The 25,450-nt window shown below is 38.9% G+C and overlaps 4 protein-coding genes and 1 non-coding gene across 10 annotated transcripts in view; 3 read left to right on the top strand and 2 right to left on the bottom strand.

Annotated features, from left to right (window-relative positions):
• Positions 1 to 280: 280 nt before the first annotated feature.
• sac (sterile affecting ciliogenesis) lies at positions 281 to 3,648 on the bottom strand. The gene has a single exon (XM_017175390.3). The coding sequence runs from the start codon at positions 3,562 to 3,564 to the stop codon at positions 331 to 333; it is 3,234 nt and encodes a 1,077-aa protein (XP_017030879.1). The 5' UTR covers positions 3,565 to 3,648; the 3' UTR covers positions 281 to 330.
• Positions 3,649 to 4,026: 378 nt separating this feature from the next.
• On the top strand, positions 4,027 to 4,098 carry TRNAP-CGG (transfer RNA proline (anticodon CGG)). Its single transcript has one exon. It is a non-coding gene; the product is annotated as a tRNA-Pro (tRNA).
• A 348-nt stretch (positions 4,099 to 4,446) lies between these two features.
• Positions 4,447 to 7,842, bottom strand: not (ubiquitin carboxyl-terminal hydrolase nonstop). Its single transcript, XM_041775302.2, has 5 exons — positions 7,588 to 7,842; positions 6,146 to 6,547; positions 5,973 to 6,083; positions 5,099 to 5,916; positions 4,447 to 5,035 (listed from the first exon to the last, which is right to left on the bottom strand). Exons 1-5 carry the CDS (start codon positions 7,705 to 7,707, stop codon positions 4,993 to 4,995), a joined length of 1,494 nt encoding a protein of 497 aa, XP_041631236.2. The 5' UTR covers positions 7,708 to 7,842; the 3' UTR covers positions 4,447 to 4,992.
• Positions 7,843 to 8,512: 670 nt separating this feature from the next.
• Positions 8,513 to 10,594, top strand: bora (aurora kinase A activator-like protein bora). The gene is made up of 2 exons (XM_017175497.3): positions 8,513 to 8,891; positions 8,947 to 10,594. The coding sequence occupies exons 1-2, from the start codon at positions 8,614 to 8,616 to the stop codon at positions 10,313 to 10,315; spliced, it is 1,647 nt and encodes a 548-aa protein (XP_017030986.1). The 5' UTR covers positions 8,513 to 8,613; the 3' UTR covers positions 10,316 to 10,594.
• Positions 10,595 to 11,205: 611 nt separating this feature from the next.
• Positions 11,206 to 25,450, top strand: part of MYPT-75D (Myosin phosphatase targeting subunit 75D) — a 46,930-nt gene continuing 32,685 nt past the window's right edge. For 5 of the 6 annotated variants that reach the window (XM_070285203.1, XM_017175481.2, XM_070285202.1 and 2 more), the window contains exons 1-2: positions 11,206 to 11,310; positions 12,364 to 12,524. The gene's annotated coding sequence lies outside the window, so the exon portion shown is untranslated. Of the gene's footprint in view, positions 11,311 to 11,481; positions 11,610 to 12,363; positions 12,525 to 25,450 lie in introns of those variants that run through there. The other variant, XM_017175480.3, reaches the window with a different exon arrangement.

The raw sequence follows: 25,450 nt of genomic DNA, 5'->3' as shown, positions 1-25,450 counted from the left end.
CTATCGATATTTTTGATCTGGTACTTTTTGGCGCTTCTAAAATCGAGACTCAAAAGTCTGGCAACGATAATTCAAAAATTAACAACCACAGCAGTTACTTTTATGAATATTATTATTAATAATTATTCTCCCAAATACATATATACGAGAAAAATATAAATAAGTGCAGAAAATCTAAAAGTTTAATGAAGAAATAAAGCCAAATCAAGAGAAATTTAATATCACTTTTTTAATTTTTCGTCGGCCTATTCAGAAAGTATTTAATAAAACATTTATAAAGTAATTTTTAAACCTTCTATTGAACATTATATTTTATTAAAGAAAAACCAATTAGAGTATATCCCTGCGGCACTTGCGCAGCTGCTTTCGCAACAGAATGGCATCGATTTCGGCTTGCTTCCTCCTTTCCTCCTCCTCAATGTTCCTCCGTATTGTTTCCGCCTCATTATTGGCCTTCTCCGAGATGAAGTGTACCTCTGCCAGGAAGTCCATAATTCCCTTTCGTATCAGGTACTGATAGTTCATCGAAACCGTGTACTTGATGTCCTGTCCCGTCACCTGGCTAAGCTCTTGCCAGTGGATGTACATCCAGTTTTCGTTTCGTAGATCCCTTATGCTGTTGTACACTGGCACAAAATCATCGATTTTCTGAATAAACACACGGGCGACTTCCATAATCTCAAGTTTCTCATGGAATATTTCCATGGATTCGGAGAGCTCGTCGCGCAGTTTCATAAGATTAACCCAGATATCCTCAAGGTCCAGCTGGGCAATGGGGTTGCCCTCGGTGGCATCCTGGAGCTTCAGGAAGTTTGCACAGGCATACCACAGATTTTTGTACGGGGTAAAGCTTGCAATGATGCTCTCCAAAAACTCCACGGAAAGCGGTTCCAGTTCGAACAGTTCCTGGCGATATTGCAGGGTCTGGCTGACCTTTTCCAGCTCCTTGATCAGGGCCCAGGTCTTCTTAATGTCCACAGATGTCTCCTGAGCGCGATTCGTGTTGAAGGCCAAGGAGTAGGCCTGCACCTCATCGTTCAGTGATTCCAGGCGCTCCTCGAACGCTTGGCACTCGCTGCCATGCTGTCGCAGGAACTCTTCGATATCAATTTTCTGCTCCTCTTTGAGAGTTGCCAGGCGCACCATTATCTGGTGCGGCCAGGCGAATGCCTTCCACTTCATGACGAACTGGTGGTCACTTAGGTTGTAGAAGAAGCTATCCAACAGGTCGTACTCCAGCCACATGACCTGTATGTCCGCCTTGAGCTCCTCCACCAAATCCGGCACCTCCAGGCCATAGTCACGAATCTCGAATAGGTGCTCAATGCTCATGGGTCTGTCGTTTATCTTCTTGTACATGTCCTGGCAGCGTTCCAAGATGTTGTCATTCGTCTCATACATCCGATCCACGTAGTACTCAAAGATTCTCCTCACAATTTCAATGCGTTTCTTGATCATAAACTGTTTCAGTATGTCCACGTTTATGTAGAATGGCCCGATGGTGATAAATGCCGGCAGGATGACGCGGACCTCCTCCTTCAGCCGCTTGTGCTCCAGTATGTCCCACTTTACCTCGGACGAGGGCTTGCGAGCCTCGGCATAAGCTGCCATATACTGGTTAATGTTCAACAGGTAAAAGTTAATGAATCTTTCGTAGAGCCGGGCATAGGCCTTCAGTGGCAGCACAGCCTTCGCGTAGCACCTCATCATCAGGTCATTCTCGACCAGGAACATGTCTTCTATAAGCTCGACCGTCAGGATATACAAATTGGGGGCGTATTTAAGGAAGCTCATAACAAACGAGTCGATTAACTTGACACCGGACGTCTTTTCCAGGCATCTCTTGAAGATGTCCATTAATGCGGGCTGAAACTCATCCGGATCGGTGGAGTAGAACACCTTACGATCCTCGTTTATGCCCAAAGTCATGGCAAACACCGGCTTATGGTAGGGAAATTCAGTATCGATGTAGTTGTTGGTCCATTTGTAGTCGGGCTTCAGGTGCAGAAACTGCAAGCAGGGATCGCACACCAAGTGCGAAAAGTTGAGCAGCGAGGTCTCGAGGAGCACCTGCATGGACTCTTGCATCCGGAACTTGACCTGCAATATGAACCTTGAGATTTTGCACATCAGATAGACTGTCCAGTTGTTCAGTGATATATCCAGCCATCCCTTGCCCAGGGCCCGCAGCACCACCGTTATGCAGCCGGTGAGCTGTTGCGGCCAGTTAAACTTTAGGAAAGTGGCCACGTTGTCGCTATGCGCCTCCTGCGCCTGCAGGAAGTCAACTAGGGCCAAAGGCTTACTGAACGTACAGATGAAAATGGAAAGCGTTTCGATATACTGACACTCGCAGTTCACCCCGGCCATGGCCTCAATCCCGCCCAGGCAGTAAAAGAGGCTCGCCTTGAGGAAGTCATAACGTTTTTCCGGCATAGGAATTCCCAGGGCTTGCAGCTCTTCGCGCTCCTTGCCAGACAAGTCGACGGTGAAAGAGCGTGGCAAAAACTCCTTGAGGTCTATATTTCGGAACTGCGGGAACTCCTTGGGCATTTTCAGGATAAACTGCTCCAGTTCGTAGAGGGCCATCAGGCGCTCAAACACCAAGTTGACCTCCGAGCGCAGGCGTCTCTTGCACTGCTCCGATACCGTGGCCGCCTGCAGCACTCTTTCGATAGGCTTGAAGCTGTAAAAGACCGTGGATTCAATGTCCTCGTGCAGGACACAGTCGACTATCAGCTCCATAAGCATAAGTTGTTCTCCCTTGTGGCGTTCATGAACCGCAGCCTGGATGCGATTTATATACTTGTAGGGATCCTCGGCCATGAACATGAACTGGAGCTTCGGTACCGTGTAGGTGCACCCGTCCTCCAGGGAGAGCAACGTCCAAAGATCCGTATCTGCATTGTGGGCGGTAACCGCAGCCATAACCCACTGACAGTTCACCAAACTCTGATTGAAGGGCAGGAAGGCCTTCGCTGGCAGCGGATAGTTAGTGTCTCCGACGACGCCGAGATCAAACCAAGCTTTCGGCGAGTTAATATCAAAGTTGCTGTCATCAAAGTAGCTCAGGGGAAACTTGTGGGGAAAGGCGAACTCGGACATCACATTATACTGCTCCTCCGTGGGCGACAAAATATCATTGGTGAGTCCCGCCTTGGCCAGCTCCTCCACCAAATTGATCTTCTGATACTGGCGCCGACGTCGGTCCACCTCCACATCCTTAGGCAGGTGGCGTTTGGGCACGTACCGGGTCTGGATAACCTTTGGCAGAATCGTGGGCAATGGGAATCGATGCGGTTTGCCCATCTTGTCAATGAGTGTCAACCAGCGCTGAGCCTCTTGGATGTGATAGAAGACGTCGGTTAGCTGGTTCCTTGGGATATGCAGCTCCTGGAAGTTCATCACGGCCGTTCCTGGACGCGGAGGCATTATGCATATGGTTTTCTCGGCCTCATGCTTAATATGGATCTCATCGTAGCCAGTGAAGTTGACGGCGACGCTGCTGGAGCTCTCATCGCTTTCCTCCTCCTCCTGCTGTTCGTAGGAATTTTCCGACTCCATTTCGTGGTTTATTCTTTTGTTTTTGCTTCGTAGTCTTTGGTGTGTTTTGTTGTGGCGTTATTTACAAAGTGTACTGTTTTGAAATTAAATGTAACAAATATAATTGTATACAAAAAAATAATAAGAAACTTCATTTATGGTATTGCAACGCTTTAAAGAAGAGATTTTCTTGTTGTGATCAGCATTAAGTAAAATCAAGTTAATATTTTACCTTAATTTAATGAATTTATTTTTAAATTTAATAACCGTTATGAAAGGGTTGCAAAACATGGAGAGGTGGTGAAACCTACTTTTTTAATCCGGTTCATGTCTGTGCTGAGCCAATATTAGTGTGGCCAATCTAAGGAGCCGCAAGAAATACCAACCGTATTTATTTACTTTTCAGTATTTAGCTAAAGGTCACACTGCCACATTTATACGACGAGCGCTACAAATGCAAACTCGGACGCTCGTCGTTCAACCGGCTCGTTGGTCTAGAGGTATGATTCTCGCTTCGGGTGCGAGAGGTCCCGGGTTCAATTCCCGGACGAGCCCAAGTGGATTTGAAATTAAATTTTTTTGCTTTTCTTTTTATGAAAGTTATTTTTACGGAACATTTTCTTTCTTTGAAAGTTATTTTTAAGGAACTTAAATTTATATCAAAGTTCTAGGAGAAATCTCTTGCTTTTAAATAAGTGTTTTTTGTATCTAGTCGAGGGAAAATATGCTTTTGATTTTAAAAACAATAATTTAATACTTGGTTGTCCTAGTCTTTTGTTTATTAAATTAAAATCTTTTTTATTTTCTTATTGAAATTTGTTTTAGAATTATATTCCCACTATAAAACAACTCAGTTTAAATCAAAAATTATAACCTAATAAACTTGAATTAAAATAATTTAATAAGAGATTTCTGTAAAACTGCTGTAAAATTTTTAAAAAACAAATACAAGTATTTTTTGGTAATTGAAATATTTCAAAACTTGGCTAAGTGGCTAAATTCACTTGTTTTGAGCTTGTTTTATATCCCTGGTTTTCCATTATTTATGTACATGCGTAAGCAAAAATGTTTTTTGTTTTGTTTTTTTGTAGCATTTGTTTAGTTTTTTTTTTAGTATTATGTTTTGAAGTACTTAGAACAATAAACGGGTTTGTAAGCCCCACAAATCGATCGGAGTGTTTAAATTACAATTCAGAATAATAATTTCGCTTTCGTTTTCTCTATTGTTCCAATGCTTTTGAGTATATGTGAAAGGAATACCCAAATATATGATTTCTTTTGTTTTAGTTAATATTACTTATTTTTTAAGCGCTGCCGCGGACTTGTCGTTTGTTTTTTGTTGTTTTTTTTATAGTTTGTGTTTATGTTTATTCGTTATGCAGGGATTGTTTGTTTTTATGGGTTCTTGAGGGATAAACAGTCTCTCTATGGATGTCCATGTCCAATGCCTCACTCGTATTCCAGAACGTTTTTATGGTAGAACAATAAATAACTGAAAAGAATTTGAAATTGTAAATTCTAAATAAATTTAACCCTCTAACTCGCCAAAACTTACCCCTCGCTGTCCAGCACCTGCTTTAGCGATGCCATCGTTATCAAATGATCATCGCACTTCACCCACGTGTCCTTCTGATGCCGCACATATGCCGTATAGTGTCCCGTGTCGATGGTGCCCTCGTGGTTGACAACGGCATACAGAGAGAACCGAAAGTCACCGTAGGCATTCTTCTTCTCGGACATGAACGGCGTCATATCGAACTCGACGGGGAATTGGATAAACGAGGAGATCTTGCGATCGATTAGAGCCGAGTGCTCGAAGCGCTTCAAGTGGAAGGAAACAACGCTGGGCAGAGTGCGCAAACTGAACTTTTTGGTGGACTCCTGATAGGATTTGCATGTGGAACACTTGATTTTGGCCGCCGAACCGAGATGCTCGGCTCGCGTATATCGCTCCAGGCAGTCGATTAAAGTTTTTGGGGTAACGCCACCATGCGTTGTCGTTTCCCCCAAATCCAATGAAATATCCCAAAAGGGATCAAATGTGGTGGACACCCCATTGCAGGCCTGGCACACCACATCGCTCTGCAGCATGCCCGTAAAAATCTGATCGATGATGCAATTGCATTGGCCATAGCAATGCGAGCTGCTGGAACTGCTGGAGTTGGTGCCACCGCTGCCGGAACTTGAACTATTGCTTTTGCTTTCGTGCTCCGATTTGGCTTTGACGCAGTGACGATGCAGCACATCGAGGGTGGCTATGAAGAACTCGTGCGCATCCTGCTGTTCGTAGCCGGCGAGGTGCTTGGCATGGTTCCAAATTAAATGCAGCAGGCGATGCAGCGACAATGGCGAACGGGAGCCCGAATAGAACTCCTAAGAAGGATAGAATACATGATAATTTGATAATTTTGATAATTATAATATCTCACCTGGAAGAGTCGCGACACTTCACAGACAAGACATTTGTGCGAGGACTTGCTACCGCATTCATGGCGATCCGACATGAAGTAATCACTCAACAGAGGCGTGTGCACCAGAGCCTAAAAATAGGAATAGCTTGCTTTATTTTAATGCATTTTTTAACCTCCAATCCTGGACTAACCTGAACAATACAGTTCATAAAGCAGGTGGCCCCCAAATTAAGCAATCCCCTCAATCCAATCGTTTGATTTGGTCTAACCAATCTCCGTCTGGCATTTGCCAGCAGCAGATTTGTCTCTTTGGCTGTGGGTATCCACGGCTGCCAGCCGAGACTCTTCTGCAAATCCTTGGCCTCCAGCTTGCGATTGATCAGCGCATACTCCCGGCTCCTCGCATCGTAGATGAAATCCCTGCAGGCATAGCAATACAGGGTTCCGTGGGATAGCTCCAATGCCACGTTGTGCTTCTTCGATCGCAGATGACTCGTGATGTGGGCACCACGGCAGCCAAAGTAGATGCAGTGCAGGCAGGCGTACAACTGGATGCCATAGCTGCCGCACTCGAAGCAATTGCAGTGGATCGCCTGGGGGTTAAGAAATTTCGGGGTATTAATGAAAGGTGATATATATTTTAAAATAAAATATTTATAATTTTTTTAATATAAAAATAATATTTATTTGCCTCTATAATTAACAGAAACCGTAAATATTCATTATTTTTATTGTTAAAATATAGAAAAATATCCTCTTTATGATTTTTTCTATTATATTCAAAGATAATCACTAGATTTGCGTTTAAAATAAAATAAAATAATTAAAATAAAAATTATTTTTGATAGAAAAAAAAACCAAAAATATTAAAATTTAGTTATTTGTTTTATTTTATTAATTATTATTAAAAAAATAAATAAATAAATAAAAAATAATGATTATTAAAGACCGCAAAGTGATTAATATTATTTAGTTTTAGAAGTACATTAATTTTTAAATTAATATGGAAAAGTGGCTTAAAAAGTTTCAACCAATTTCCCAATATATAAAGGTTATTAAATTGTTTATACATAATTTTCCGAAATCACCTGTAGAAGAATTAAAAATCATTACTAATCATTCAAAGACTGATTTTTCATCATTTTTTAACAGTCTTCAGCTACTTATTCACATATTTCAGCTTTACGAAGGTCAGTGACCTTAACTTTGACCTGAGTCACGTTTATGGAAACTGTATAATCAACATTTTTGGTAATTTGTTACAATTTTCGTCAACTCATCTTTTTAGTTATTTTTACTCACATGGATAGGAGCTAATAATTAATTTACCACTAATGTAAACAAATAAATATTTTAATTTGATTTTTAAGAAGACAACGAATATACAAAAATCACCTTTCGCTTTCTCTTTCTATCATACATATCTCTCTTCTCCCTGTCCTTTTTGCCCCCAAGCCAATTTTCCCACACCCACTCCCACTCCTTCCCCCACACCACTTTATTCATTTCGCTCATTCTCACCAGTGTTGCCCATTTAGCTATTTATTTTAATTTAGCTTTTGAATTTCCAATCTTAAAAGACATTCGTCAGCGAATTTGTTATCACCTGACCGTTGACTACACTGATTCTCACCTTCTTCTCGCGCGCATCTCTGTTGACGCAGGCAGCGAAGTAGGCGTCGATGACCCGGAATGTATCGTAGCTGTGCTCCTTCAAGTAGCTCTGATAATGCCGGCAGCCCGTCTCTGACATGACAGCGCTGCTGGCGTTGGCTTCGCTGCTCGCGTTGGCGTTGGCGTTGGCTTTGGCGTCGACGTCGCTGTCAAGTTCAATAGCAAGTTTTTGCACTGTGCGCAGGCAGTTGGTTAAATGTAAATGGGTGGCGTTCAGTGGGCCGTGGCCCTTTGTTAGCTGCTCCTTCGGCCTCTCCTCCCACTCCTCTTTCGCACGGCTTGCCCCAAAACCGCCGCCAGCGCCGCCGTCCCCGCCGCCACGCCCACTTTTAGCAACAGCTTCGCTTAGGGCCGCCGCACACCGGCCGGCAGCTGTTGTTGTCGCTGTTTCGTTCTCGGCCGTTCCCCGGCCCGTTTCCGTGCCCACCGCCGGCCGTTTGTTGTTGTTGCCGCAGCCTGCGCCGCTGCCCGCGCTGACGCCGCTGCTGACGGTGCTGCTGCTGCTGCTTACTACGCTCGTATTGCTGTCAACACTATTTTCTTTTGTTTTCGTTCGTTTCGCTGGCTGCAGTTGCACGAATGCCTTGTCACACTTTCGCTGTTTTCGCCGAATTTTGGCCACTTTTGCGGTTTATCGGGGGTATTTTAGTTATTCGCTTTTATTCTGTGATTTTCACTTCGTTTTCTTGTTCTTCTTCTTCTTGTTCTTCTTCTTCTTTTTCTTCTTCTTCACCCTTGCCATTCGCCCGTTTTCGTCCTCGGTCCCAGCCATTCACCCGTTCTTCTTCTTCCTTCCTAGCCATTCGTTCGTGCGCTGTGAATGGTATATTTGGTATATCGGGTATATTCGGCTGGACCGAAGGTATTTTAAGTCATTGATTCCACGGCCACACTGGTTGCATTTGAAATACCGACATCTGCTGGGCGCATTTTGTGCCCTTTTCGTTTATAATTATAGTTTAATCAAACAGCAGTTGTGACTAGAATGTACAACGACGAAGCGAGAACGCCCCAGGCCCTCAAGAGCAGATATTTTACCAATCTGAGCGGCCTGAAGGCCCGGGCGCGCAGCAACAGCTATACCAAAGGCCACACTCCAACGGCGTCGGCGACAAAGCCAACGAATGGCGGCAAGGAAAATGGAAAATACAGCCCCCAGATGTCGGCCGGAGTGTGCACTCCGCCGCCGAAGCGGCTCCAAAAGGTGCAAAATCCCTTCGAGGTGGCCTTGGCGGACCGCTTGCACCTGCCGTTGATAGCCAGGTGAGTTTGGGGGAAGGTTGTGTGCCCTTTTATCCTGCATTCCCTTTGCTTGCAGTCCCTCGCTTTTCCAATCGCGCACTCCACAACTCTGCTCCACCCAGTTCGAGTGGAACATTGACGAGGTCTCCCAGCTGAAGCCCGCGGACGTGGAGCCCCACGAGACGCAGTTCCACGACTCGCCCGATCCGGAGGTGGAGTCCAAAGCCCAGTTAGCCATAAGTGCTTTCTTCAAGGAGTCGCACAATGTGCCAAGTCCCGTGGACTGTCCCCTTCGCAAGCATCGCATTATACTCGAGGATAACACTCCGATATCCAACAAATCCAAGCGCCGGCGTGACTGCGAGGTGCAAACGGAACTTAGCCTTCCGCCGATCCTACCAAAGGCCCTCGAGGACGCCCTGCGTCCGTACATGCAGCCCCACCTGGCGGTGGGTCGCTTGTCCGGAAGGAGCAAATCCACCGGTGGCTCCGACATTTTCAACAGCTCCATGCGAAGGAAGCTCTTTGATCTGCACAATGTCATCGTTTTGGGTGACCAGCAAGATTCTGGTGAGCACTCATCGCCCATGGCGGGCTCTAGTCCGCAGGCCAAACAAACCCTATTTGCGGGTCGTCTGTCCGATTCGGCTTCCGGCGAGGGCAGCTTTGGCAGCCTTTCGCCCATCAGGAATCTCTGCGGCCTGCCACCAGGCACACCGGACGATGGCAACTGCTCGGGGAAGCGGAAGCTGCTCATGCAGGAGATGGAACTGCCCTCGCCAATAGCGGCTTCCGAGCATTTAAGCAGGCGAATGGCGTACTCCAAGGTGGAGGTGAGCGTCACAGAGCAGCACGATACTCTATCGGAGCGAACTGCCTTGAAATTCACGCCGGACAGAAGTTCATCGCCAATGGGTGGGGGACTGGAGCACTCCGATTGCAGCATCAATCAGAGAGTCAGCCGGTTGAGGGTGAACAGCACGCGACAGCAAGTACTAGTCGAGGCTGGCGACAAGCCTTTGTTCGAGGAGACCGAAGAGGACGAGGAGGAGGAGGAGGAAGAGCCAGACACCGAGGAAGAGGATGAAGAGGGTGAAGTCGAGGCCATGCAATTGTCCACCCTCAGCTTCAATTGCAGCTCCTCCAACTCGGACACACCACGGGGACACCGAAGACGTCGCTCTGCCCAACGCAAGAATCTCTCGCAATCTTTTAGTGCCAATTTGGAGGAGGAGGAGGATCGGGATCATGCTCAGGACATATCGCTAAACCAGCAAGTTGAGCAGCCTTTAGTAGTATCACCACAGCAGGCACCCCGCATACCGCTTTACCGGGTAGACAGCGGCTTTAATGAGACGACCAGCACCTCGACCTTTGCGTGCTCTCAGGATTTACCAATGGATGTGTCTATGGCCTGCTGCTCCACTCCTTCCACCCGCTCCTGACCCCAGCAATTCTCGCTTATAGTTTCTCTTAGGCTATTTAAACGCAATAACTCGTATATTTCCGCGCTAAGTGAGAGGAAGACTAGAGTTCTAACTGCAATGTAATCCCACCGATTATTTTATTTTATATTCGTCATCATTTGTGTGTTCTTAGTTAATTATTCGCCAAACTAGTTGTGTAATTTTTGTTCATTTTAATTGACTGATTTGACGGTCGTCACTGTTTAGTTTAGTTTCGATGCCATATTTAGATTGAAAATAAAATTAATAATTAAATAAGGTGAACTAAGTTTTACTGGGCTACTTTATACACTTTACATTAACTAAAGGTATATTAATTTTGGATTTTTATTTTTATATACCTGTTATTTAAAGGTTTTATTAAAAAATATATATGAAAAAATACACAAATTTTACTTTTTAAAATTTGAGCTATTTTTACTGGTTCGAATATCAACAGTGGTTCGAGTATCAGGTGTGGTTCGAATATAAAATAATAACGAATTTAGGGGCAGTGATGCCATTTCCGCTTTTTTTTTTTATTATTAGCTTATCGATATGACTTCGGAATTTTTATAAAATATGCAACATATATGAAATATAAATATGTAAAATAAATACATACATCTAAAAATATTTAAGTTTAGTTATTTATTTTACTCATAACTCTTATTTTCGATCTCTGGAATTGACCAGAGTGCCTTGCTGTTTGCAAAAGCAACATAACTGCTTCGATTTAATATTTTATATTAAAAAAAAAACAACAACAAATTATGTTCTTAAAATCAGTTTTTTTTTTTTAAGCTAATTTCTCTTAAAATTCGGTTTTTTAAAGCTTTTATTTATGGGTAATCCAGCTTTTTTTTGCTCAGAAAAAAAATGCCATCACTGAACGGGCGACGCGCGCGCAGCTTAAAAAAATTGCAGATTAAAAATTTTACCCAACGAAGGCGGTTGTGCCGCGGAAAAAGAATAATTAAAAAAAACTACTACACGTAAATTTTTAATTTATAAAAACTGAACAGGATTGAAAAACGTCCTTTGACGGATTTCCCGCTGTTTTCAATTCTTTCCGCCATTTGACTTAAAAAAAAACAGTTTTGCCTGGAAATTAGCCAAATTGGCATCCCGGAAGAAAGATAAACAGAGAATTGGTTTTGGTTTGTTGTGTCCGAAGAAGCGGGTTTTGTGTAAAAAAATCAACCAAAATTTATATTGTTTGTTGTGATTATTGCATATCGATGCTGTTTTAATGTTTTATTAAGTATAGTTTACAATTTTCGGTTGGATTTGTGTGAGTTTCAACCAAAAACCAAAACGTGCTCGTCCCGAAACAACAACTTGTTGAACCATTAAGTTGATTCTGCACTAGCAGAGTTATTTTATTAAACAATATTAATTCGGTACGATCGGCAAAGAATTCTGCACTAATTTTCACCTGAGTGCGGGCCCACCGTGTGTGTGTGTGCGTGCGTGTGTTCTGTTAAAAATAGCAAAAGAGAAGAGGAAAAAGCGGATCGCGTTTTTCGGGCCATAAAAAAATGCCGAAAGAAAGTGCGGAGCGAGATAAATAAAAATATTTGTTTGTTTTGTGGGCCAGCGAAATAAATTAGAACAACACTCGTAAATAAATTGGGGCGCCAGTAGAAACCCAATAGAAAAACGTAAATCCAGCCTAGCGGAAACGTGCCAATTGATGGAAAATTAAAAACGAAGGAAAAGAGATGAAAATTTAGCAAAATACAAATAAAAAAAAAGTGGCTAAAGAGCAACAAAAAGAATTCCTGTTGCAAAGAAAACCTGTTCCTTGCCGCGCCTCCCCCCCCGCCGCCGTCTGCCTGCATCGCTGCATCCGTTTTGAGCGAAAGTTGTCCACTGTGCGAAATGTGGGCAAACAACTTGGCCAGCTGTTTGCGCCGAAGAGGAAGCTAAAGAGGAGACGGAGGAGGAGTGGGAGGAGCAGCACGAGATGGAGAGAAAAATCTAGCCAATTAATAGTGCCGTGAAAGTGTGTGTCTATAATAAATACAATTTTTTACAATTTGCAGCTTGTGCTTTTTGCGTCATTTGATTCAATTTGGCTGAAAGCAACTTTAACTGGTGAAAAATTACAAATAAAATCGCACTAAACAAGACCTACAAAAGCGGAGACTCTCGCCTTGCAATTGGACTTGAATGGCTGACGGCCGCTTTTCGCACACTTTTGGAGGTAAGCCTGTTTTACTATTTTTTTTTGAAACGAGGGACACTAGGTGGGTTTGAAAAAGTCATTTGGGAATTGCAGGTAAAAAAGCACGTTATCCCAAAGCAAGTATGGGGACAAAAACTAAACAAGCTATTTAAATAAACTTGAATTTTCTCCAATTAATTGTTAAAAAAGTGTTTATTTCAAGTGTTAATTGAAGAGTTTTTGATATTAGTATTTAATAATTAAATTTTAATTTACATTTATATTTTTCATATTTTTTTAAAATCATTTTAAAGTCTACAATTTGAAAGAATCTGTAGAGAATGTGTTAACATATTCTATTCTCTTTCAACCTATCCCTAAGTAATATTGAAAATAATATATCATTTTGACATGAGTTATATTTGTCAGGAACTATAACTTAATTGAAGGGAATGGGTTTATTGTCCCTTAAGCTTGAAAGAGGGTCCAAGGTTTTATTTTTCAAAAATTTCCTTTTATGATTAATAAATAAATTGAAAATGTATTACTTATAGTTTGTATCCCTGAATCACTGATTATTTTTTTGGAATTAGTAAGATTACTGGATGAGATGAGATTAAATAAGATATGTATGTACATACATATAAGATATAAGATTTCCTGTAATAATTACAAGATCTGACATGTATTTGCAAAGACCTGTAACTTCCCTTCCAGACTCTTTGTGCTTTATTGTTGCGCAAGCCATAAATGGCAGAGATATTGTAGTTAGTAAGATCCATGTGTGTAAGTGCTTTTTCTGCACTAGTTAGAAACGGAATAGGGGCAATCACGGGTGTAAACAACAGTTAAATGTTGTTAAACTCGTATCCAGTTGACTGCTTTCGTCACATGTTATTCGCTAGCACTCTTTCGCCCTTCGTCCGTTGTCGAGTTCTTTGCCTCTTATCGCTCGCAACCCCTGTTGTTTTATCTCTTTTTTACTTGATTCTTCTCTTTTGTTATGCGGCCGGTTTTGCGGCTTTTGTATAACTTCCGCTATTGTTATTATTTTTAAGCTGTTCGTAGGAAGAAGTGTAATTAAACAGTGGCACAAACTCCATGTGTACATATCTTTGTGAGTACGTGTAGCCCTGCAGCAACGGTAGCAACTGCAGCAGCCGTCGTCGCATGGGAATTGCCACCTCGAAAACCGGTTACAAATCATTAAACTAAAAATTCTAAAACGAAACGCCAGTGTCTTGATACGTGCATGTGTGTGTGTGTGTGTGTGCCCCGGCATCTCTATCTCTTGTCTTCCTCTCGCTCCCTCCTGCACGGCTCAGTGCACAGTGGTGCATGCAAGTGCAACTTGTTGCTGCAACTGTTGCTGCCGCGTGTTGCGTTTTACTTGAAGCTGATGTTGCCGCAGCTGCAGCTGCACTTTCATTAAAAGCGGATGGAATAGGCCAACATCAATTGAATTCTAATTTGAAAGAAAGTGTATAGAAAACAGGTATTGCCGAGGATAAAAAGCTTGTTGATATCAATACTCTATAGTTTAGGACTATAAAATATATAAAAAAGTTAATAAAAATCTGTATAATGTTTTTTTTTTATAAGTTTTAGATTTTTATAGATTTTTTCCAAAGTAATTGTAGGTCTTAATCAATCTTAAGATACTTTATATATTTTTAAAAATATGTTCCATTCACATTTAATCTTAAACTAAAATTGTTGCTTAACATTGTGATTTGTTGTATGATTTTTCTTATATATAAATTGAAAATTTAGTCTCTACATTAATTCTCTTGACTTGTGCAACTTTAATAATAAAATGTAATTAAAGAAAATGTGTTGACTAACCGTCAAGTTATAAAAATACTTACATTACTTTATTCATAGAAACTATATGAATCATAATGATAAAAAAAATCTGCATTGTTTTTATCACAAAAGAGTATTCACCCTTTGAACTAATAAAATGTGAGTCATATTTTATGTTTATAAATAGTATAAGCCACAATCAAACCCCAGATTAAGTATGTATTATGTAGAGCATCTTGACTTCAACATTAGCATTTTGTTCAACTTTCTCGTAATTCCTGTTTGGCTAGCAAAAACACAAAAATCGAATCCCATTTGTCTAATATTCAAAATCGAAAGAGGGAAAAAACTCGTTTATCGGCATCCTTGTGACACACTGACATCTTTTGCTAAACTCGGGTTCGAGTTCTTCCCCTTTTTCCCCCCTACGACCCACCAATTTACTTAATTAATTCTGCTCTCGGTTTTGTGTGTGGTGGCGACGCGTCGCCGCCCGAAACGCTCCCCCTTTGCCTTTCATTGTTTGCCCAGTCATTTGCATTGATTTGCAAATTTTTTTATTGGCCGTTTCGAGTCGAGCCTGACGTAATTTGTTAAACTTTGTTATTTACCTGGTTGACATCGATAGCTAACTAATCAGCGCTGACTTTAGTCGACTTTAATTTATTGCCAGTGGTATATATTTCGAGCGACTTAACCCCCAAGGACTTTTTCTGGCACTTGCCCCATTCTCTTCTCTCACTTTGTGTATTGTTTTTATAGGTTATTTAAGTCTTTAACTAAATGTAACTGGATTTATTTGAGGTAATATTATGTTTATTATTAAACAATAATTGCTTAATCTGGGTAGCTTTTAGTGGCTTCTTAAAAGATCTTCCTTAGAGTTAAATAATTCTGAAATTAAAATCTTTTAAGGGGTTATCCGGGTTTAGAACCACAAAAAGAGGCCTATTTTCCAGAATTTTTTTAAAAGATCCTATGACAATTTTGCAAATTTCATTTATTTTACATTAATACATAAGGTTTGAACTAAATTCCGTAAAATTTTGAACAAAAAATATTCACAAATGAGCCGTTGAGGGAGGGTTGAACTTAACCCTAAAAAAAATTATGTCCTTGCGGTAGGCAGGATTTCTCCGTCAATTTTTATTTGAAATCAAAAAACCAAAATTTTTCTGTTAGCTTATGTGTCTGGCTTGTCTCTGAACGAAGGATTTTTTAAAAAATTAAAAATTGAATTTTTGGGAGCGTTTTTCATGAAAAATGACACTTTTTACGTCAATTTTGGCCATATTTGGGGTTATAAAATCGGTTCTAATTGAAGATATAAAAAATCCTTCGTTCAGAGACAAGAAAAACATGTCTAGAAGAAGTGTGGAAAATCTGAAGTCGATCGGTCCAGTAGTTTTCGAGAAATCCTGACTACCGACTTCAAGAAAGTGGTTTCGAGAAAAACGCGTTTAAAGTTTTAATTGCCAGTTGTGACTCATACGACGCGCTGGGCTTTAAATTTCTCCCATTCCTACAGTTTTGGTTCGATCGACTTGAAATTTTCGGACAACATTCCTGACACTTTGTACTATTATATAAAAAAGTTTGAAAAAAATGCACTTTTTGAAATTTCAAAACCCGGATAACCCCTTAAATTGGAATGCTTTATTATTCTTTACAAAAATTTAATTTATTTGTTTAATTATTAATCTAGGGACATTAACTACTTTTTAATGACACGGTTAGACAGTGTTATCTTTGACAACTTACCACATACGGACAGGTGTGATTGATGTTTAAATATTCTTTTGAAATATTGGCCACGTTTTTTCATAAATCAATATCAATGGTAGCGTTCAGTAACCCTTACTTAAAACCGTTTGTTTTCTTTACCATTTGTATATTAACAAAAATATTAAAGGATAGATGAAGAATAGGCACAAATAATACAATATTGACTCACATTTAATAAATAGCTAACTGCTAAGAGAGCTCCAAAGAAGATTTTGTAAAAAATACCTAATTTAAAATATTTAAATTCAAAATAATATAAAAATATCTAAATCTCCTCCTTAAGTACCTAAAAACCAAATATCCTGCTGCTAAAGTGTTTCACTCTTCGGGCGATCCCTGTGTGTGTTGTCCAAATGTTGTTTGAAATTCGATGCCTTGAATTGAAATTTGACAATGAGGAAGTCCTCCCCTCCACCGCTCCCTCTCCCTTCTGTGTTTGCTCACATCTGTTTAATTAGTGTTCAAGGCAGCTGCAGCTGTTGACCTGAGACAGATATCCGAAATATCCGAAAACCAAAGCCGTAAAACACACCAGACCTTTCAACACAGGCATTTCTGTGTGTCGAGTTTGTCTGAGTTTACTTATTACTTATATTTTTAAACCCCTTTCCAGCCCGTGTGTTGGAGTAACTTGTTAATTGCGCACTTTGCATTCTATTGCAAGTTCATCATGTTTAACGGTACACTTTCCAAGTACAAGGGATAAGGGCGATACTGACTCAAAAGTCAGTTAACTAATTCAATTAGTGCCACGTGAATTACCCGTCCGAAAAGCTGGGGCAGCTAAAAAGAGAGTGCGAGGTGAGCTGAAAGGAATAAACTGGACAGAGGCAAGACAAAACTTTTGTTATACCCAGCATTGTGCAGCTTCTGAGATGATTACTTAGGGGGGGAGGAGGGGTAACAGGAAGGGGGTCTGGGATAGACACGTGCAGGAAAAGGCAACTTTTACAGAGGTGGAGGTCTCTTGGAGTGAGCTGATTTTTGTATAAAAGATTGTATTAAAAAATAATAAAAGCACACTTTTCATTTGAATTAAAGTAAATTTATTGCTTATATTTTCTATATTTTATTTACTTTAAATCTATTATTGATTGTGCTGATTTGATTAGCTTGATTTAATTCACATTAACAGAGTCTAGAGAGTACATTCTAGATCTTTATAGCAGTTCTTACACAGATTGTTATTACAGCTGTTTCTTCGGTTTCATAAAATCCCTAAAAAACAGATAAATAAAGGGCTAATATTATTTTATTTTTGTATAATTTTTTGGTATCAAATCTTTCCTTTAAACCTTATTTATATTTGACTTTGTGGAATTATTGATGTTTTATATTAAAGTTGAAACTTATTCTTCCGTAATATTATAAAACTGATTAAATCAAAAAAGAGACTCCTCTAGAGAAAGCAAAGTAAATACAAACTTCGACTTGTAAGAACTTTTGTTTGAGTTTTGCAAGAAGCGCAAAATTATCGTTATCAAATTCGGAATCTGTGTTGACCCCGTTACAAGTTTTGGCCCATCTGTTGTGGCCTTTAATTTAACCAGCTTGGATTTCTATGCGAATTAGACTTGTTTTGGCCTGGTTTTTCCACCAGGTCTGGCTTATTATTATCACATGAGAGAGAGAGAGACGTAGGGCTAAAAAGCCGATAACTTTTGTACCAGTTTTATTTGGCATTGTTTTTGCCAGCCTCTCTCTATTATATCAACCATTCTTTTATTATCCCAGAGCTCAGAGTTTTGGAAGCCCCGAAAATTGCCCAACAAGAACGAGAAAAAAAAAAAACGTTAACAAAACTTTTCTAGTGGGTGTCATCGTTGTTTTGGGTCTTGTTTTGTGTAAAATTCCCACGCCCACGCCCACAGCCACGACTACGCCCCTCCTCACCATCCCGCCCTTAAACATAGCAAACAATTGTGCTTTTGTTTACTAATTTGTGGCCTTCTCTGTGTTTTTGCAGTGTGCTTTTTTGGCTCTGACTTTATCGCTTGTTTTGTTTACTTTCTTTGGCTTGGTTTAGTTTTTGGCTATTTGAGTATTTGCTTCTTGTCTGCCGAGTTGAAAGTTCATTTGCCGTTTTAATTGCCGGCTAATAGTCCGAAAGTTACTCCTCTTTTCGTTTTATTACCTTTTTATTCTTTGTTTTTTGTTTTGTTTAGGGTCTTTTGCCTTTTATTTTGCTCAACTCTTTGGGCGAATGGCAAAAGTTATGCGGGTAACCAAATGGAGGATGATAAAAATGGGTAACAACTTGACAGAGAGAGAGTGAGAGTGTAGACAGAGATCAAAGTAAAGCTTCTGACTTTTTCGGCTTGGCTAAATTTGAATTATTTTGACGTTTGTTTTGTCTAGTTTTTTTGTTTTAGTAATTTTTTTGAGTAGAGGATTAAAGTGCTATCATAAAGTGAGAGTTCATTTGGGGTGGAGGTTAGCCTTATCGGGTTTAGTTCTGTTTGTGAAGCTATGCCATTTTTTGGTAGAGAATCGTTGAGTAATTAGTCACATTTTTAGATATAAATAAAAAGAAATAGGGTTGATTCTTAACATGTGTTTGCACTTAAATGCAAGGTTAAGTGAAGCATTCAACTATTTTAATGTTCAATAATAAATAAATTCGTTTAGGATGATATAAATATAACATGTAACATTCTTAACATATGAGTAACAAGAAAGGAAGCTTGTTGGTTATTATTGAATGAGGGGCAGAATTTGAAATATATCATATTCAGTTAAAAATTCATTAATTTCTATTTGAAAAGCGGTTGTAAACTAGTTTTTATAAGTTAAAAAAACGGCTTACTTAATTTAAGAATTTTAAAAATCCAAATTTTTGTCGATTTTTGAGAATTTTTACGATGTAACCCCTTATATAATTTTGAAAAAAATTGTTTTTTTTCGGGCATGTCTAGAAAAATGCGCCTGTTGATGCTGATCAAGAATATATATATACTTTATAAGGTGGGAAATGACTCGTTCTATCCGTTATTCCAATTTCGGACTAAAATTAGAATACCCTGCCAAGGTATAAAAAGTACCTTAGGTATAAATTTTGGGACAAACTACTTATCGATTTGGGGTTGGATTAGTCAGAGAAGTTAGTAATGATGAGGTTTTTCCACTGAAAACTAATCAAAAAAGCTGAACTTAGCTTAAATTTTTTTACAACATCCTCTTAACAAGACTTTACCTACCATAAATATAAAGAATTAATCAAGAAACTATATAAATTATAAAATTCATGGCACTTAAAAGTCTTTTATTGGCTTGATTAAAATGTAATACCAATTAACTGAAACATAACTCATTATAAAGCAATACTTTCTCCCCATTCCATCTGGTTTTAAAAAATCAACCTCTGACCCTTACCTGTTGCTTCTGGCTCCCCTGGGGATACAATTTCACCTTTCATCTGGGCTCAGAGCTCTTTCAACTTCAATTTGCTGGAACAAGATTCTCTCTTCTTGCTGGCCATTTTTATCAGCCAAGTCCGGCAATTAGCCTGTTGGCAGTTCCTCTTGCCCTTCTAGTGCTTCCGAGCAATTTCCTTGTTTTGAAGAAAACTTTTCCATTTCTTTTTCATAATTTTGCTTTCGACCAAGTTTTGCCGAGCGCTAAATTGTTGCCTGCTGTCCCCCTGCTTTGCCTCCCTCTCCCTGGTTACAGCCATTAATCAAACTTCTGGTCTTTGTTCAATCTCTTCTATTTTATGATTCTTTATAATTTTTTTCCCGCTTCTCTTTCTTGTTTTCTTAGGGGCTTATTATTGTTGTTATTTATTATTGTTGCGGGCTTAAAGTTTAATTTTTTTTCTTTTGCTGTAAAGGGGAATATTGCCCTGGGGGTCTCAGTGAGTTGATGACCCCGCACGCGATTTTCCCTCTCTTTTTAAAATTGTTTCCATCTCCGTTTCACGCTCGTGCATATTTCACGCTTTTTCTAATTGCCAACTGACTTTTGTTATAGTTTTTGGTTTTTTTTTTCTTTGCCTTTCCAGCTGATTTGCGATAGAGAAACAGCAGATAGTAAAAAAAATTGAATAGCATTTTTATTTTTTTTTTGTTTATTTGTGAGTGTGTTTGTGATAATTTAACTGTTTTTTGGTTGCTGTTGTGGCATGCTAAAACAAAGGCTTGTCACTCAACTTCGGTCATACATACATATATGTTCTAGATATGATTAGAGAGCCATGGCAAAAAAAAAAAAGAGCAAACAAAAAGGCAAAAATAAAAAATTCTTTCAACTGCCATTCGCAGTCACACGTATGTTTATATATATTTATTTGGTCATGGGGCTTTGATTGTTCGCTTTTAGTTAACTGATATTGATATCTGAATGTCAGGTTATCAACACATTTTTTTATTGGTCAATTAAAAAACGTTATAACATTAAATTCCACATAAGGAAGTGAGATTTTTAAGCTGGCATCAAGGTAAAAATTCAACAAAAAAGAATTCTGAGTGAATATAAATGAAATATATATATTGAATTACTAAATATAAGTCCTTTATGAATAATATTAATCAAATAAAACAATTATTTGTCAGCTTGTTTTCTTATAAACTAAAATACATTCAATTATCTAAAAGTAGACAATTTTATAACTTAAAACATTCCAATTATATTTATTCACCTACTTCTGCTTATTCAGGAACACCTTTTAGAGTAATCAAAATAATTTATTTCATCCAAAAATATCTCAAAGCAATTTGATGTCAACCGAAAAAAATATTATTATAAAAATTTATTGTCCGTGAGCAGAGCGACCGAAAATGCAATATCCACAGAGGCGCTCACGATCGGATTTGGGTTGTATACTATATCTATATATAGTCGGCGACGACTGTCATAACAGTGTCCCCGAGAAACCCCACTGCCCCCTCTCTCTCTCTCTCTGCACACATTATTCCACCTTATAAAGCGGTTCTGTTCCAGTGACAAGCCAACAATAATAATAACAATAACAATAGCAATACCGCCAACAACAATTCAAATTCAACTTGTTTTTGATTAGATCATTGGCGAGGCGAAATGTCAGTCAATGAAGAAGGGTGGCAGAAAGGGGGGCGGCCTTACAGTCACAGCTCCACCCCTGCCTGGCTGCTCCCCTCGCAGTTTAACCTGCTGCTGCTGCTGCTCGTGTGCGATAATTAACTGAAATAGACCCGTGACTGTCAGTCAGCCAGCCAGCCAGCCACAAGACATTCTACATAGCTATACATAAATCTATACTATATGGACAGTGGGCCTTAAGGCTATGGCAAAAGTGTGTGTAGTACTTGGATAGTGATCAGTGGGGTGTAAGGTATCTTAATTCAATTGGAAAGGTAATGGAATTAAATTTAGTTTTAAATATATTTGAAACAACATGTAACTTTGGTTTTTAAACCAAAAGATCCCAATCAAAAAGCCTCGTCACAAACAGAAATTCTTTATATGCACAAAAGTTATACAAGTGCAATGTCTTTGTGGATATATGTTTTTATATTTGTTGTCTGCGTACGGGTTCCCGTTAAGCACTTGAGTTGCAATTACACTTCATGGCGAGACTTTCAAAAGTGGGCTAGTTAAAAATGTCAAGAGGAGAAGTACCTCCACTGAAAAGCCATAAAAGGCAAGGAAAAATAAAAAACTTTAAAGAGAAGAGAGAAAAGGAAAGAGCCAAAAACAAGGAAGTTGGGTTAAAGGACAGGGATTGCAACTTTTTCTGGTCACACACAGAAAATAGTTATATTTTTTGGGATTGGTTATAATTAATATTAAAATTTAAAAATATAAAACTAATATCCAAGTTTAATAAGATTTAATGGAGGTATTTGTAATACTTTTTTTTATATATTTTAAACTTATATAAAATCTTATTAATAAATTAAATATTTCAAAAATATCTAGAAGGAAAAGAAGAAAAAATATAACTTATAAGAATGAATTATGATATTAATTATCTATTTTATATTGTATTTAATAATAATATTTAATATTTTAACATTATAATTGAATATAAAATTGCAGCTCTGTATAGAAAAGAGGGCTCAACTCATTCACTTTTTCCTTTTATTATTACCACCTTAAAAGTTTCACCCCGCTGGCAGCTCTTTTGCCATCTTACCAGGTGAGTGAGTCGTCTACCAGGTGCTTACGACCATTCACTGATTTTTTTAATAACTCACGACTTTGGCCATGGCTTTGACAAGCTGTTAATGGCATTAAACGAGAAAGAGAGAACGACAGACCTAGAAATCTCGGCGGCTGCTAAAGGAAAAAATTCCTTTCCAAAGCTGAGGAATGAAGAATAAAAAAAGTTGGTCATTTAACAAAAAGCTATTTCGCTCAACTCAACTTGCTTTGAGAATTATTTTCTTATTTCGCCAACTTTTTTCTTTTATTCAAGCTGGTAATTGGTTTCAATTTGAAATTGAAACGCATTTCAAAGCTACTTCTTTGCCATGCCTTCCGATGTGCTTTTTATTTTCTATTTTCTTTGTGAATTTTTGCACAGAATATATTTTTCTGTGGTTTTTTTTCGGGTGCGTTGGTGTGTGAGCGAGAGATAGCCAGTCCAGCCTGTCCTAGGCCGTATTTTTGGGCCAGGGGAAACAGTTTATGCGATACCACTAATTGGCCATAAAATTGTATGAATTTCATGTGTTGGTTTTTCCCACTTTCGTGGCCAATTAGTCACCTAAAATGTGATGCGGTCAATACTTTTAATACCTATGTATAGTTTATGGAAAAGGGGTGGTTTATTTTTAGGGAAATTTTAAATTTGTACAATGTATTTGGAGAGGTTAACATACTGTTTGATATTTAAATTATATTTTATTGGCAATTTATCCAGATTTTTTTTTTTATCGAAATATTAATATTTGAGGCTTTTAAGCTAAAATTTTTTATACGAATGATTTTAATTAAATGAATAGTATTTTAGTCATAGAAAAGTTCTTTAAATATGTTAAAATATTTTAAAACATATCTGACTTTTTATCCCACATTATTTATAGGTTTAGAAGCTCTACAATACTTTAAAAAAATTGTATAAAAATTATAGGGTACTATATTAGTCCACCTCTCCTTACAGCTTATTATTTTCTTGTCTCGGAACCCTTTTGATAAGCTTAAAAAGCTGATATAAAACGCTGACCGCGTGCTGATAATTCAATTCCCCGCAACTGTAATTGCTCGCAATAAATCATAAATGCTTGCGTAAAAATATACAAAGGTAAAAAATAATTATTTATACGGACAATACATCAATTGAATTTTATTAAAAATTTCAATGGAGATACCGTTAAGTAAATACGAATAAATAAATATGTCAGCTATATGAACATTAAATTAAAGTGAATAATGGAAAAGCCAAATTGAAAGAGAGAAAAGAGTTATGAAAAGCGTGGTTTCCTTTCATATTTCTCTCGTTTTCACCCCGAAAAATACCTCTCTCAGAGGAAACCAATCAAATATTTATGTACAATTAACAATTTGCTGAGCGACACTTGACAAGACAATAAAAACAGCGAGCCACAACAATAACAACAAAAATCTGCTGAAATATTAATGCCATTAAAAATGTAATTTCAATAAAGGCGACGAGAAAAATTCAATTAAAACAAAATTTTGTGTGCCACCACAGCACAGCATGAAAAGCGAAAGCAAAACGCAAACCAAAGCAAATAAAAACAGGCAGAGAAAAAACACAGTGTCAATATAGTAAAGCCACCGCATAGCTTTTTTTTTTGTTCTATTTTGCAAACCGGGGCGGGTTTATTTACACTGTTTTGCCATTTTAATGAACCCGCCGGCCGCTAAATAAACCGAGTAGCTTCCCCAGAGATACCCAGTCGGACTTTTCGGGAGGACGCGAACAGGGGAGGATGAAATTCTTCTGCAAATGGGAGGGCTTTCTTCGAACGAAAATTCCCTTTGGGGATTTTTATTTTTAATGCGAGAGAGAGATAAAGGGAGAGAGATAAAGGGATACATATATTTTTGCTCTTTACTTGAAACTGTATGTATTCGCGTTCCCGACATTAGCTTTTGATTTGACTCAGTGGCGCAGTTGGTAAGCGGACGGTCTGTGATTTCTGAGACATGGGTTCAAACCCCGACCGGGATTTAAGAAAAGTAAGTTTATAAGTGGCTTTTAATAAGATTTATACATTCATTTAAGTAATTTAATAACCATTTAAACAAATAATAACTAACAAATAAAATAATAAAAAAGTTTTTTATTTTCTAAATTTTTATACTCTCTGGGGAGGAAAAAATTCTGGAATTTTGCAGAATTTCTTCCTGACCCGAGCAGCGACGGATTCTTCGTAAATCCAATTTTTTATACTCTCTTGGGAGGAAAAAATTCTGGAATTTTGCAGAATTTCTTCCTGACCCGAGCAGCGACGGATTCTTCGTAAATCCAATTTTTTATACTCTCTTGGGAGGGGAAATTCCGTAAAAGATCAGATTTTTATACGCTCTGGGGAGGAAGAAGTTCTTCAAAAGGCCAGAATTTCTTCCTCACCCGAGCAGCGACGAAGGGAGACAAAATACACGAATTACCCCGGCCGCCCATGTATAAAAGCGAATTAGACTTTTACAGAAAAAGGTAGGACTCCCTCCTCCCGTTTCTCGGAGAAAATAGTCCTCCTTTCCTAGGGAAAAGTCCGACTGGGTAGCCGCAGAATTTTATATTAATTAGTGGTCGAGTGGAGAGCCATATCCCTGCTGCCTGCTCCTTTGCCAGGTGCCATATGCCATATGCAATTAAAAAACACTCGACCGAATTTGGGGCCAACCGTTGCTGGACCAGCTAACGCCAACTAAGCCAACATTTAACCCAGTTAACAACTCTACCTTGACGCGTCTGCTACTTGAAAAACAAAACGAAAAAAAAGATACAAAACAAAAAACACGGCAACGTATAAAAGCGAAAAAGCATAAGGTAAACCAAAAACAAAGCCAGAACTGAAACTAAAACTAAAACTTAAAACCATTTCCCTCGCACAAACGCGTGCCGGGAAAACAATTTTTCAACTATCTCTCCCATCTCCATCTGGTAGTACACACACACAGATAAAAACAAAGACACAACTTTGGCGAATTCTGCAAAATGGAAATACCTATCAGCAGCGAGCGAATTCATCTCTTTTCTCCCGCCAGAGCCAACCATCTCGTGTTGCAATATTTGCGCATTTCCTGTCGTACAAATATTTCCCATGTAACAGCTTCCCCGGAGCTTTTCCTACGTGGATTACACTTCTCCTAACAGTAACCGTAATGGTAACAACGTCAACAACAACAACAAGAACAGCATTCCGGGCGCAACACTGTTGCCAGCTAACTTTCTGGCCAAAAATAAACAGAAAGTCGAATTTTTG

This window comes from Drosophila kikkawai, chromosome 3L (genome assembly GCF_030179895.1).
Source record: "Drosophila kikkawai strain 14028-0561.14 chromosome 3L, DkikHiC1v2, whole genome shotgun sequence".
NCBI classification, from domain to species: Eukaryota; Metazoa; Arthropoda; class Insecta; order Diptera; family Drosophilidae; genus Drosophila; species Drosophila kikkawai.
The sequence above is the reverse complement of the archived record's forward strand: the minus strand, read 5'-3'. Positions and strand labels throughout refer to the sequence as shown.